The sequence below is a fragment of the Triturus cristatus genome, chromosome 10, assembly GCF_964204655.1.
Source record: "Triturus cristatus chromosome 10, aTriCri1.1, whole genome shotgun sequence".
Lineage (NCBI taxonomy): Eukaryota > Metazoa > Chordata > Amphibia > Caudata > Salamandridae > Triturus > Triturus cristatus.
This window is the reverse complement of record NC_140593.1, coordinates 1,082,701,005-1,082,715,974: the sequence shown is the minus strand read 5'-3', so window position 1 is coordinate 1,082,715,974 and position 14,970 is coordinate 1,082,701,005. Positions and strand designations below refer to the sequence as shown.

Below are 14,970 nucleotides of genomic sequence, written 5' to 3'. Positions count from 1 at the left end.
ATGCATTCTTAAAAAGGACTTCTTCTAGTTCTTAGATCGATAGCTAAAGCCGACCATAGAGTCATTGGTGTAACAATCTGTGAAGGACTGGACGCAGTGAAGCTCCTTCGTTTGTACTGAGACTGCCTGAAGAAATGTCTACGTATCACAGTGCCATCTTGGCAGAAAAAAACCTCCTTGACCATGCTGATAGGTCTTCATTGAACATGAAAAGATGAGCTTTTCATGTGTTTGGAAGCAAGGCATCAACACTAGACGGAGGAGAGAAAGTCTAGCATAATGTTCCTGGTTATTGAATTCACTTTGTGGAAAACATGTGCAGAAAAACTTAGCAACATTCAGCAACAAAAAAATTCTAAGGTGAGCGACGGACAAAAGCATTGCAACACATCCTCCTCTGATCCAAGATCCCTTACAAAGGAGCAGAACAAGAAATTACTACACAGGAAAATGATCTAACACCATCCAGGGCAGGAAAAGTTCGACACCACAAACTGGTAAGACATCATATTGATTAAGAATTAACATATCCTTAACCACACCAACCATCACTGTAAAAGGGTCTTGTCCTCGTATGGCAGACACATTGAGAGGGATTGACCACACAAGATTCTCCCATTAATTCATCAGGCATCTCTGATCCTGTGTACCATCGTATACCTGTCTCTGAATTCTCAGGCACAGCAGAAGACATTATGGGCTATCACGACCATGAGCACACCAGGAAACCAAGGGCTGCAGTCTGAAATTGTACTAGCTACTGACAGAATGGAGTTGAGTACATGTGTGTAAAGAGAAATATGTTCCAAAATAGGCCAGAAATGGCAAAGACGCTGATAAGCATAGACGTGAAATAAGTAATCAAGAAATGAGTAAGCCAAGAAAAGCATATTTGCACGTTACTTGTTTACAATTTCCCCAAGAAATAGGGATTACCTGGAAATAATATGAAGAAATTAAAGGTCACTGTGTAATACATATGATGGAATTTGTGGGCAGCTACATTCATTCTCCAACCACAAAGTGATAAATTAGAATTTTATTAACAAAGATTTTCCTACCAATGCCAGCATATGTGAATCTGAACACGAGCAGAGTTGTTGAGATGGATTTTTTGGAACAAGCGGAGGAATAAGGACTACGACTGTAAACAAATCACTTTTATGCAGGCAGCACAAACAATCCAGGGGTTTATGAAGGTTGCCTTACCCCAGCATGTAGGGGTAGATCCTGCATTATGGCTGCAGACAAAGCATAAAAAGACTTGAAGAGTTAAACAACTGTGTATTGTGGAACCATATAAGAATAATAGTTGGATCGTATAAATATGTGAAAGGTTTACTTCCACAGCTCTGCTTAACAATTAGGACAGAAATTGATCAATAAGGAGAGAAGACTAAAACTAAGTAAAACTAAGGCGCAGAAATATCAGAAAAAGATGGCATGAGGCAACACAGATCAGCAGCATTAAATTAACTATAGGAGCATTGGCCAAGAGGAGACCACTACTGATATAGCCAACTGGCCCAAAATTGGAAAAAACAAGCAAGAAATAAATCACTGTTAACATCTTACATGGATGTTAAATTAATAATAGAATTCTCATTTAAGATGCTAATATCACTTCTTTAGAATGCAGAAAAGCAACATGTAAAATTGCAGTAACAGATCGTAGCAGTAAACAAGAAATAAAGATGAAAAAGCAAAGAGATTGCTATGAGATACAAATCATTATTCCTTAGGTTAGGCATATAACTTTGTGAAGCAATATGTACAACAACAGAAATCATAACAACAAGCACAGGATGAAAAGAATAATAAGCTGAAGACAGTTCAAAAGACAGATCCCCGGAGGATGACGGACCACTGATGAAAGTAAATTTTTTTAAGATCAGTTCTGAGTGAGATCCTTTCTCAAATGTGAGGCCTTGAGTCTGGAAAAACCTAGGAAAAAAGCTTGAATGGATGAAAAGACGAGCAACACAATCCTTAGAGCTATCTCAGTTAAATAAGCTCCCTCAGGAGGGACCTCCTGAGTTCCCTCCATAGGCATACTACCTTCTTCTGTTCCAGACTCATCACCGGTGAGACTGAATTAATGACAAGCCCTAGGAAGACCAACCTCTTTGGGGCACCTCCCTCGAATTTGTCTCCTTCGATACCAGATCCCAAGCTCTGAAGCATATGCAGATAGCACTCCAAATACAGAGGGAATTGATGAATTAGAAGGATGTCAGCTAGGTAGACAATCAATCTTACAGCCATGGATCTGTAGATTTTTGGCTTTAGAACAGCTTGGTAAAGCACGAAGGGGCTAACAACATGCCAAAGCATGTCAAAGACCTGTCCCTTACAGATGAACTGCAGAACCCAGTGTTGAGGAGGAGTACCATTAGTTATTAGGCTGGAAGTCTGAACGCACCATCCTATTGGCCACATGTAGGATACCCTAAAGGTGATGTATCCTTCTCTAGCTTGAAGTGGTGAATAAACCAAGCACTGAAATTCCAGGAGTTAATAACTCAGTGACTTTTATCTGTCTTATCCACCAGGAACAGATTACACAAGAAACCAGCTGGATCGAAGTCTGTTCAGACAATAGCAACTTTTGCTTTTAAGGGCACTACCTCTTAGTCTATGAGGCTTCACTCTGGCCTGAATGAGAACGGGGTGGCGCTGTCCTTAGTTGCCTTGGTAAACCATAGCATTCTATTTGAAAACATGGCACAAGAACTGGTTGGGGGTTTGTGGGAGGAAGTCATTATTTTCTCTTTAAAAAAAAAAAAAAGGAATGCCGGCTGCATAAACAATTTTGCAACCTGCCTGGGTAGAACACTCAACAACGAACATTGAGCTCCTTCATGACCGCCTAAAAGGAGATATGACTAACCTTGCTACTCACTGGGTCTGTTTCATAGGGTCACCACCTCAACAATACATTCATTGAAGAAGCAAATTGAAAATCACACTTAAATCAAAAATTTTAAAACTGAAGAATAGAACACAACAAACAAGATAAGGGCGTATGTGTCCAAAACAGTTAAACGAATTTAAGTGTACAGTGAAAGGCATAAATCTAAATAAGGAGAATAAGGCGTAAATCAGTACCTTTATCCAAGTTATATGAAATGAGTAGGTAATAGAAACCCAAGGGCTGCAGAGCAATAAAGAAAGAGGGCATCTGAAAGTTCATCAGAGTATATATCCTCCTCTTAAAGTGCTCTGATTAGTTCTGGTGTTTTTATGGTTCACATTAATTTTCTCTGTTCATGGATACAGTAGTTTTGGGTTATGACTTTAATCTGCTATGTTTGCTTAGTTAATAAATGTAGAAGGTGATGCATAATTCTTGGGCATACAAATCCTTAGTACAATTAAAACTTTCCTTTCTCAATAGTGATGGAGTTTCTAATTCACTAACAGTGCGATTCACATTGAGAACTAGGCAGTAGCAATGGAGTTAAATCATTCCAACATAGAAAAACGCTCATCTCACCTTTCCAATCATAGGTTGCCCCGTTGACGAATTAATGAATATCCCTCGCTTTAAGCCTTCATCATAAGGCCAATATGAACCGGGCGGTCGGGTACTACTGATTGCAGGATCCTATAAAAACAATAAAAAACATGACATTTTTTTCTGTGGATCAGCAATCCCAATCTCACACTTTCTTAAAGGAATTTTGAAACATGTGAAATATACCAAGTATTTGGGTCTAGTTTATTTTTAATTCAAACACATACAGTGACAAACATAAAATGTGCTCTTGTTTCTCCACGGAACAGACATTTAAGGGAATATTTTTTTTTGTAGCAGCATGCAAATGATGAACAATTTTGAAAGAGCAACTGTAGATCTTAAGTTTTCAAATTTATAGATTAATTTAGTGCGTTAATTGCTGAAATAAGGATGCAATAAAGTAATACAGTAAGTTAACCAAGGAGGATCACGGAGCATAATTTGTAGAACATCACATTTATCTTTGACCAAGTCTATGCTAAAGGGAGTTTCAAATGTCTACATGGTGTAATTTGTTTTCTAGACTTTTTCTAACAGAAGGTGGATTATCTGGATACGTATAGCTCTTGAGCTTTCATAAACAAGGATGCCCAATATAAAACTAAAAAATATAATAATCAAAACCAGGTGCCAAGCGTTTTGCATCCTTTGTTGAGTACCTCTTAAGTTAGCGAGCAACCAGTAGGACAAAGTAACATTCTCTGAATGCTATGGAGCAGAAATTAAATAATTCCTATGATCATCAACACTCCCTGAACCCATTCATGACGAGTCTGAACCCCTGAAGAAAGGTATTCAGTATGTACATGCTAATTATTTACTGCTCAGAAAGAGAACTAGCTTTTTTTAACTGAAAGAAACACATATCTCAAAGATGCACACACAAAAGGTCTACTGTCAGTGATTACACTTTACTCCCACGCAATTGGAACATTTACTGTTTGCCTGCTTCACAAAACTTTCAATTATACATACAGATATGTTTTGATTGCTTTCAGTGACACCTCTATGGCCATTAACATTCTCAAAACCGCCGACATGCTACCGATCTGCCAATCCTCCCTGTGCAGATTCCATGCATGCATTGCACAGGTTACGTACACATGCCTAGAGTAAGGGTATTTCTGAAAAGTAAAATTTTTCTTTTGAATTACTGTTCATAGATAACATTTTCCTTCAGTTGTGTTCCATTTTCACTGACCCCCTTTAACAAGCATTTACAAAGCCAATGGGTCTCGCATTTGAGACCTATTTGCTTTGTCAATGGTTTTTAGCCATGCTGTACAGCATTTCTAATACTGAGCGGCTGGCTAAGTTAGAAAAAAAAGATAATTGTGTCATTTTGTTGGCACCATGTATGCGTGTGCCTACATAATTACACGGACACTATCGCCCTGTGTGAATTAAGCAAACCACTTCCATGTGAGTTAATGGTCAATATGAAACGATCTATATAACACCTCAGTTACCTCATATCTGGTGAGAACCCAGAGGAACGCCAAATTCTCAGGGATGTTCAGAAGAACCCACACAATGAAGAAGCGTTTGCTTTATTAAGAGACAAGTGATACACTGAAATCTTCTGATGTTTAATAATGCTGAAATGGGGAGGGCTGTGAGAAGAGTCAATTTCCTGGCCAGTATCTGCCATTGCTCACTGCTGAGGGCCCTCCTGTTTTATTAGATTATAAACGAGAGCAAAGTTGTTCACATACATAAGTAGCTACATGTGGGAACAGACCTGTCACTCCCATACAAAATACTTACCGTTTAGAGAAGAAAGACAGAAACTTAAATACAGGCAGCTGTAGATAGTTTAGCACCGAATACCATGATTATAGTTCTTGGAACAAAAACGTATAAGTACCAGCACTAGTTATGCAACTATGCAAGAGTACCCGTTTGTCACTGGGAAGAGCCAATATTCTCCCACTAACAGTATTGCATCTCTGCAAGGAAGTGCAGACATGCTTCCTTTCAAAATAAAGTTAAAGCAAATACTCAGTACCCACCCATTTAAAGCTCTTCATGAATCACATATGCCGTTTGAAATTGTATAAGAAAAGTTAAAGACTTGCTCAAATTCCTAGTACACAACCCAGTGTCACATCGTGTCAGTATGTAACGGGGACTGGACTTAAGGGTTTCACGTTGACAATAAGAATGGAACATTTTAGTGACAATTAAGCATTAATATCCAGAAATGCTAATCTGTTCTGGACACAACACAAATCCCAAATATAAACATTTAGCACAACCAAGTTACTTTTTTCCAAACAAAACTAATGTATGTGAGGCGAAGCATACGATTATCTTTACAAACAGAAATGAAAACGGTCAGATCTCGAAATTGAAGCATGTACTTTCACCTTCATGTCCAATTAATTCCAATGACCTGAAAAGGGCGCACTGGCAATAAACCTAAGAATCTCTCCTCCACCTTCCCAGTGGACTTGAGTTGGAAAGGGGCAGCAAAGCTCCATAACAAACTGTGTTTGAACAAGTATGCAAAGTAAGAGATGAGGGGCTTAGTAATGTTGTCTTACCCAGTCAAAGTATGAGGAATGGATGAGGTGGATGTTCAATTTCCTTAATTAAACTAAGCCCTATGGGAGCCTTTCTGGTTCTGCGCTAGAGGCGCAATACCTCGCATTTCGAATGCAGCCATAAGCAGCAAGGTACGCTACAAAAATCTGCTTTAACGTAAAGAGCTAATAAGCTTCTCCGAATCGGACATGGTGTTTTTGTGGAGCTTAAGATAGGAACACAGTGAAGCATACTGGGAAATGCGGCAATCCCATGTGCAATATTTCGTGCTGAGGCATTAACATGAAAGAGGATAAATTAGATATTACCTAACTTTCTCTGACTATTTTTGACACAAAGGCGGCGGGTGGTCTCCAGCTTTGCCCTTACAAACCAGGCACCTTAGCTTCCCAGTGAGCCGGTATCACAGGCGCACCATCAGGCATGGCCCGCATTTTAGCAAACAGTGCTTTGCATCGTAGTATATTCAAACCCACGATATAGTCCCAGAATGGAAGGGTTTTGTTTGGGGATAACAAGACGGGGTTGCTGAAGGAGTGGGCATGGCTCCCCTTGGCACCTACAGAGTATATCAAACCATTACCCAAGTCCATGGCCTGATTTCTCTCCCCAGCATTTCCCCTTCCAGTGCCACCCTATGTCATGTCACTTCTGACACGTATTATTCTCGAGTCATAGGTCAAACCTCTTGTTCTAAGAGCAGGCTCGCAGTGAAGAGGTCACGCCTCTTCTGCAATTATTCCTTTGGACATTCTCTTATTTGCATGTATAAAACCGAGATTCATTCAAGAAGTGTGTAAGGTAACAAGGGGCCGTATGTATGATATTCTTATTTAGCATTTCCTAAATAGCGATTCCATTGGAATCGCCATTTAGAAGATGAAAAATGGTATGTACAAAATTTTCAATTTCCTAATAGCGATTCCTACAGAGTAGGAATGTCTATTACGAAATCTCAAATAGGAAATGCAATTGCATTCCCACCTATGGGCCAAATAGGAAATGGCTTGCATTTCCTAAATTGCGATTCCCTAATAGGAAATCGCAATTTAGGGAATACAAACCCAAGGGAGCCTTTGGGCTTAAATACACCCCAAGGAACCCTGAAATTCACAGTGCATATATGCCCTAGGGTCTTATGAGAGCTTTATGTCACATTAAAAAATCAATTTTTAAAAAATGTGCACATGGTTACCATCAACTTTGAGTTGATGGTAATAGCATTTCCAAAATGCCCAATTCGCATTCAGAAAATGCTTTGTACATGTGCTTTAGGAACTGCAAATAGGTAATCTGTCCCCTAGAGGAACCCACATATTACCACCGAGGCCGATATCTCACACCACTGTTCTGAAGGTGGAGCTTGTCCGTCCTAGTCATAAAGGAGGCCCACATACAACCACACCGAAGCCACCAATGAAGGAAAGGGGGCCCGACAACCCTACGTCCCTAATTCCACCCCTCTAATACTCTCAGCCTGGGGGGTCCTCTAGGGGTTAACACCCTTACCTAATCAGAGAGGCAATACTCCTGCCCAGCCGTCCTGCAACTGAGGGTCAGAGAGGTAGTTACTACACCACTAAACCCAAATATCTCGCACCGGAGACTCGAATGCGGAGCTTGTACTCTCAGAAAGAGAGAGAGAGTTCATCTCCTTCGGTCACTAAGCCACAGGGAGGAATACCTACACCTAACTCCTCACTGTCCTACCCTTCTAAGTTCTATAGACTGAGTAGAGCTTGGGATAACCAGCGACCCTTCCAACTGAGACAAAATGACACCTACCACCTCAACCTCTCTCCACGCCTCTCCCCCAAATTGCATGAAACCTCATGGCCCCAACTCCTTCTCCATCATCTCCCCCCCCCCGCCAACCTCTCACTAAAAGCAAAAAGAAACTTCAAACACAAACTGGTCGGACAACACCCAGAAACCCTATTCGCTGACCTACACCACTGCTCCTCCAAATGCCAGTTGAAAATGGATCTCATTTTCCACACTAACAGCCCCGCGAAATGGAACACCATCTTTAGAACGCACCTTCACATATCCAGAACAACTACCACTCCCTTCAGCTGCAAACTGACAATCTCAATCCCAAACAGCCCTACGCGCAACGGCAACACCTATGCGCCAATCTACAACAATGGCAAAGTCATGATACAAGCCAACAACCACAACCTAGATGCATTTGACTCTCTCTTCCCATGGCTGCGAAAATCCCTCACTCACTCATGCTACTCCCACCCAAACAACTCCCTATCGCCAGATAGATTGATCCCCCTGGAAATCTCACATCATAATCCCAAGACATATGCCAAAAATGCCAACATCTGCCCCCCGAACACCTACCTCTCCTCCCCCCATCCCTCCCTTGAGGCGCATATTACCCACCCCCTCCCCATAACTAATCGGAGCTACGTCTCAGAGGAGACTCTCCAACACCCTGCTGACCAACTCCTCCTCCCCACCTCCCCTAATTACTATTCCCAACAAACAACTAGGGAAACGGATCCTTGGTCAAGGACCCAGAACCCCCTCCCTTTACCAGCATGCATTAGGTGGCTGCCTGAATCAAGACATGCTTACTCACACCTCTTGTCCATGGCTACCCACAGGGACAACAGAGACAACACTAACACCAAAAGTCAATCTCCCAACAACAAGCTCTCCCCTTCCCGGGATTACCTTGCTCAGGACAGCCCATACCCAGACTCCCCCATCCCCTCCTCCTCGGAGACGACTCCGAGACTTGCTATGCTTGAAAGCCAGCTAGAAACGGTAATTCTGGGCTGTAACAAAATCCTAAAGAAAATCTTCGCTCCCCCACCGTCTATTCAATGCCTACACTCTACACCCACATTCACCAACACTATACACTAAATTCCCCTTAAGGCTCAATGGCTCAGCTGGAACACGACACATCTCTTGAACCAGCCACAGAGACCCAAAAGATCAAGAGCCGCAATGTCCATGGAAGAGGCGATCGATCTTGCCATCTCTTCCGACACAGTCTCTATTGTCCAGGTTATCACTGGATTTGGAAGAGACCGCTCCCCTTCTAGAACAGCAAGACCCCCAGCCTTCCTCACCAATATCCCCAGGGCCCCGCTAGAAAAGAAACTCAATAACATAGGGATGATCAATTGCATGCTTATAAATTGCAGATCGGCCACCAAACATGTAGCAGAGCTGGCAGAAACCATCCTTACACATGACATAGACATCGCGTTCATCACTGAAACATGACTGAATGAGTTCTCTTACCCAACCTTCGACATGCTCGTGCCCCCGGGCTTCTCAATCATCAATAAAGACAGAAAAACACAGCGAGGAGGGGGCATCGCTATCATACACAAGAACAACATCTCCATAACAGAAACGGACTCCCTCAAATACAACACGTTTGAATACATAACAGCCACCATTAAGACAAAGGATAACAAATCACTATACTGCCATCTCCTCTACCACCCGCCTGGCAACACCACCTCATTCGGAGAACACCTTACCGACTTGATAACTCACTGCTCACTCCGAGACTCCAACAACATTATACTAGGTGACCTCAATCTACACTGGAACGAGGAAAACAACACGTTGGGCCAAACCCTGACCGAACTTCTACGCAACAACAACCTCACCCAACACTGCAGAGAGCAAACTCATAACAGAGGCTCAATCCTAGATGCCATCATTGCTCAAGTAGATGCAGTCACCATCGACCACGCCCGACCTGTTGACTGGTCAGACCACCATATCATTCTATTCCACATCAACCAAACGAGCCTTCGCCTGCCTAATACTCAGGAACCCCCCCCCCACCCCCACTCCACTGGGCAAGGAATCTAAGACAGATTCCGCTTGCTGGCCTGGAGAAAAGGTTAAGTTCACTCCTTCCCACCCCCACAGACGAACTGTTCACAACAGAACTCACCAAACACTACAACACAACAATGACCTTCATTCTGGACCAAATGGCTCCCCAGAAACAAAAAAAGAGCCAGGAATATTCCATCTAGATCCTGGTTCAACACTGAAAAACTCCGAAAGAAGACAACTAAGAACTTCAGAAAGACTCTGGCATAACAACCCGTCCACAATCCTCCTTGATCATCTCAAGTCAGAACGCAGAAATTATTTTAAAAAAAACACATAAAAAAAGTTAAAACCTCCTTCATGATGCTCTTGACAATGCAAAAATAGACCCAAAGAACTCTTCAATCTCATCAGACAACAAACTTTCAAACCCCCTGCATCCTCAATGCAACCCTCCAAAGACCTTTGTAATAATTTTGACAATTTCTTTAATGACAAAATCGCCAACATTGAGCTCTCCCTGGACGATCACAGCAGTCCCCCCAATAGAAGCTCTCTCCCAAGGACAGAAGATATCACACCCAAGCACCCACCAAACAGCTGGAAATCCTTCAACCCCATCTCCGAAGCAGAGATTATCAAAATGATCTCCAGCTCCAAACCATCAGCACACTTCCCGGACCCCATCCCTGCCCAACTGACCAAAAAGCTCAAACTCACCCTAGCCCCGCTATGGACCAAGATCATTAACAGCTCCTTGAGAACCAGAGTCATGCCTGATTGTCTCAAAATCGGACAAGTCACACCACAACTAAAAATAGCATTGGAAATGCAATAGGTCTCGCATTTGTTTAAGTTAGAGCGATTTGATTAGCTAATGGTATTGTATTTTAGCTATGTGTTATTGAGTGTATGTATGTGATATGTTGTGGATGTATGCTGATTGTATTGTAATTGTTAGCTGTGTACCAGTTTAAAGAAAAGTGTTAGGAGGAGGAGAGCAGTGTTTAATATTTGGGAAGGAGAGTGAGGAGGAGTAGAAGAACAATTGTTACTTACCTGTAAACAGGTGGTTCTCCAGTATTGGTGTCTTTCATAGATTCACATGCTTGAATATTCCCCGTCGTCGGAGTGGGAGTCCCACGGTAAATAATATAGCAATATATACAGCTATATATATATATATATATATATATATATATATATATATATATATATATATATATATATATATATATATACATAAGTAATTATATAAAAACAGAGATATAAGTAAGTGATAACATCAAGAATGTCCCTATATGAAATCTCCATAGAGATACATGGAAAGAGAAAAAAAGACATTCGCAGTCTATCTCTGTCATTATGTTAGTCCAAACTACGGCCAATCAGGCGCCAACTCCTCTCTAGAACCTTCTCCTCAGAGCTCCTCACCTCAGATTTTCGTAGCACCAAAGTGACTTTTAGAGTGTATGAGAAGAGAGCCTCTGAAGGGAGGAGGGAGGGTCGCATGTGAATCTATGAAAGACACCAATACTGGAGAACCACCTGTTTACAGGTAAGTAACAATTGTTCTTCTCCAGTATTGGGGTGTCTTTCATAGATTCACATGCTTGAATATAGAATAGCTAGCAGTAACAATCATCATTGTTTCCATGATCACACAGCTTCGAAATTGTAATGACAATCAATCTTCTTATGCATATGACAGTACTGAATAACTAACAGTATAAATGCATCATTATGTCAATTATAAATGGAAACAATATGGAGGAGGGAAGGAAGAGGCTCATCTTATTTAAAAAGATTGCGAAGCACTGCCTGCCCAACTGCAGCATACTCCTCTTTTAAAGATTGTCAAGCAATAGTGTCTTGTAAACGTGTGTCTGCTCGACCACGTAGCTGCTCTGCAGATCTGATGCAAAGGCACTCCAGCAAATAAAGCAGTTGAGGAAGACATTGCTCTGGTGGAGTGAGCCCTCACTGGTGACTGCAATGGCTTGTTTGCCTTTTTATGGCAGAAGACGATGGCAGCTGAAACTCAACGTGCAATAGTTGGTTTCGTCACTGGACGACCCTTGTGAAAGCGTCCAAACGCTATGAATAGTTGATCAGTCTTTCGTAAAGCAGCCGTTCTGCTGATGTAGAATGTTAAACATCGTTACACATCCAGGGAATGTAATCTCTGCTCCGCAGGAGTTTGCGGATTAGCAAAGAAAGTTCTTAAAATCACTGGTTCATTAATATGAAAGTCTGAAGGCACCTTCGGCAAGAAAGTTGGATTTGTACGCAATACTACAGAATCTGGTTTTAACTGTAGGAAAAAGGTGGATTTACTGTAAATGCATGAATGTCACGGACGCGACGTGAAGACGTTAGCGCCCGAAGAAGAGCCACCTTCCATGTTAGATACTTCAACTCGACCTTGTGAATCGGTTCGTACGGTGGTCTCATTAGTTGAGCCAATACGATGTTCAGATGCCACAATGGAGGAGGGCGTCTAACAGGAGGAAATTTGCAAAATAAACCCTAGAAGAATTGATGGATAATCCTTGAAGAACAAAGGGAAGTTGAACCATCCTGACGGAAACGGGAAATTGCCGCCAGAAAAAACCCCTAAAGGTTGCATGAGAGAATCCGGAGTTAGCGAAATGCAAGAAAAAACGGTAACAATTGTTCTGGATTGGAGTGAAAACGGGTGCGCCCCATTAGATGCACACCAGTGGAGAACCTTTTCCACTTTAATTTGTACGTTTTCACCGTAGAAAGAGCCCTCGCCTGAGCCAAGATGTCTCTACAGTCCTGTGGAATGTCTAAATGGGCAAATTCACAGTGCTCAGGTTCCAAGCTGATAAGCTCAGTGAGGAGGGATTCGGATGACAAATTTTTTTTCTTGTCCATCGTCAGAGATCTGCACGAGGATGTAGAAGGATTGGTTCGCATTGAGACAGTAGAAGTAGTTCTGAGAACCATGCCTGTCGAGGCCAACGGGGGGCTATAGAAGTAGATGGCAAGGTTGCCTCCGCATCTTTCCACAGAAACTCGAGGTATGAGTGGAATTGGGGGAAGAACAAACGTAGTCAAACAGATTGTACCAGTTCATCAAAAAGGCATTGCCCAGAGATCCTTTGTGGGGATGCCAGCTTGCGTAATCTCGGCATTTCCGGTTCTCTAGTGTGGCAAAGAGACCCTATCGTTGAAATATCCTCTCTAGAGTTGGTTGATGCAACTCCCATTTGTGGGTCGAAGAGGAGGACCTGCTCAGGAAATCCGCCAGGATATTGGATACCCCCGGTCGATGAACTGTTGCAATCATGATGCGATGGTTGACAGACCAATCCCAAATCGACTGAGCTAGTCGAGACAGTTTCGGAGATTTTGTTCCGCCCTGCTTGTTTATATAGTGCATGCAGGTTGTATTGTCTGTCTGCATCAGGACTGATTCTCCTTGGATTAAAGGATGAAAAGCTTTGAGAGCCAGAAATATATAGCCATGAGTTCCAACCTGTTGACGTGGCAGGTTTTTATTTATTTTTTATTATTATTATTTTTTTTTCTTTTTTCGACAGACCATTTTCCTTTTATTGATAAATCCTCCAAATGAGCACCCCATCCTTCCAGAGAGGCGTCTGTTATTGTCATGTCTGGTATCATTGTCAGAAAAGAAATGCCTTCCGTTTGATTTAACGGTTGTGTCCACCACTTTAGCGCCAACCTCATCCGATCTGTGACGTTTACAACATTGTTTAAAGAACCTGTAACCTGGCGTTTTTGGACATCCAGTTCTCCTTGGATGGGGCGTGTCTGTAATCTGTAATGAGGGATCAATGCAATGCATGATGACGCCATTTTCAGAAATGACTTCAATATTCTTACCAAAACGGATCTTTTTGATCTGATAAGGGTTACCAGTCGGAGAATGTTTTGAAGACGGTCTTGGGAGAGAAGTGCCCTTGCTGACACTGTGTCTAAAGTTGCTCCCAGAAAATCCGTGCGATGAGAAGGCTGTAGATGGGACTTTGTGGTATTTATGGAGAGCCCTAAGGCGCGAAAACACCTCCTGGCAAAGATGTGTGTGTTGTAGAAGTTGAACTTTCGATCGTGATCTTAGGAGATAGTCGTCCAGATATAGAAAGATCTGAACACCCTGGAAACGTAGGACGCTACCACAGGGGCTAGCACCCTTGTAAACACTCGAGGGGCCGAGCGTAGTCCAATTGGTTATACTTTGAACTGGAAAATTCTCTCGACCCACTCGAACACGAAGAAATTTCCGATGTTGTCGTAGTGTGGAGATATGCAAATATGCATCTTGGAGGTCGATTGTTTCCATGAAATCTCCTTGTGAAAATAATCGCAAGATCTCTACAAGCGTTCGCCTATGAAAAAAATTGTTTCTTTAGATACCTGCTGAGAGCCCTCAGATCTAGAATGGGCTTCCATTCCCCCTTCCTCTTGGTGATAAGGAAGAATCAGGAATAAATCCTTTCCCTCTTTTGAGATCTTGGTACTACTCCTATGGCTCCCTTGTGTTATAGAAGTTGAACTTGTTGTAACAGTTCTTTGATATGAGCCGGTGGTAGTCCGGTAGGTGGTATGGGTGGAGGGAATTCGATGAACTCCAAAGTGTGACCTCTTTCTATAATTTCCAAAACCCACCGGTTCCTTGTATGGAGGACCATTGAAAATAGTACCGATAGATTCGACCTCCAATTTTCTGGGACTGATACAAGTCATGTCTCTTAGGAGTGGAACCCTTGTAAGAGGATTTTCCTCTGTAAATCTTGGAAGACTGCTGTCGAGAAGTTTGCTGTTGGTTAGAGGAATGTCGGTTTGAACCCTGGTTATAAGGTCGATATTGATTGTTTCCTCTTCGAAAATTAGAGGAGGTGCCGCGTCCGCGTGCTCCCCGAAAGGGCTGTTTTCGAAATTGTAATGTGCCCAGAGAGCGAGCAGTGTCTGTATCTTTCTTTATCGATTGGAGAGCTTCATCCACATGATCTCCGAGTAAAGCCTCTTCGTCATATGCCATGGTCTTTGACGGTTCCGGCAGTTGCTCAACTAGTGTTGACATATCCGCCCAT

General features: G+C 42.2%; 1 protein-coding gene across 1 annotated transcript in view; it reads right to left on the bottom strand.

Annotated features, from left to right (window-relative positions):
• Window positions 1–14,970, bottom strand: part of LOC146796600 (lysosomal alpha-glucosidase-like) — an 854,317-nt gene that overhangs the window by 482,249 nt on the left and 357,098 nt on the right. Inside the window, exon 9 of the mRNA XM_085629244.1 lies at window positions 3,497–3,607. Within this exon, the coding sequence (XP_085485370.1) occupies window positions 3,497–3,607 (111 nt within the window). The remainder of the gene's footprint in view (window positions 1–3,496; window positions 3,608–14,970) is intronic.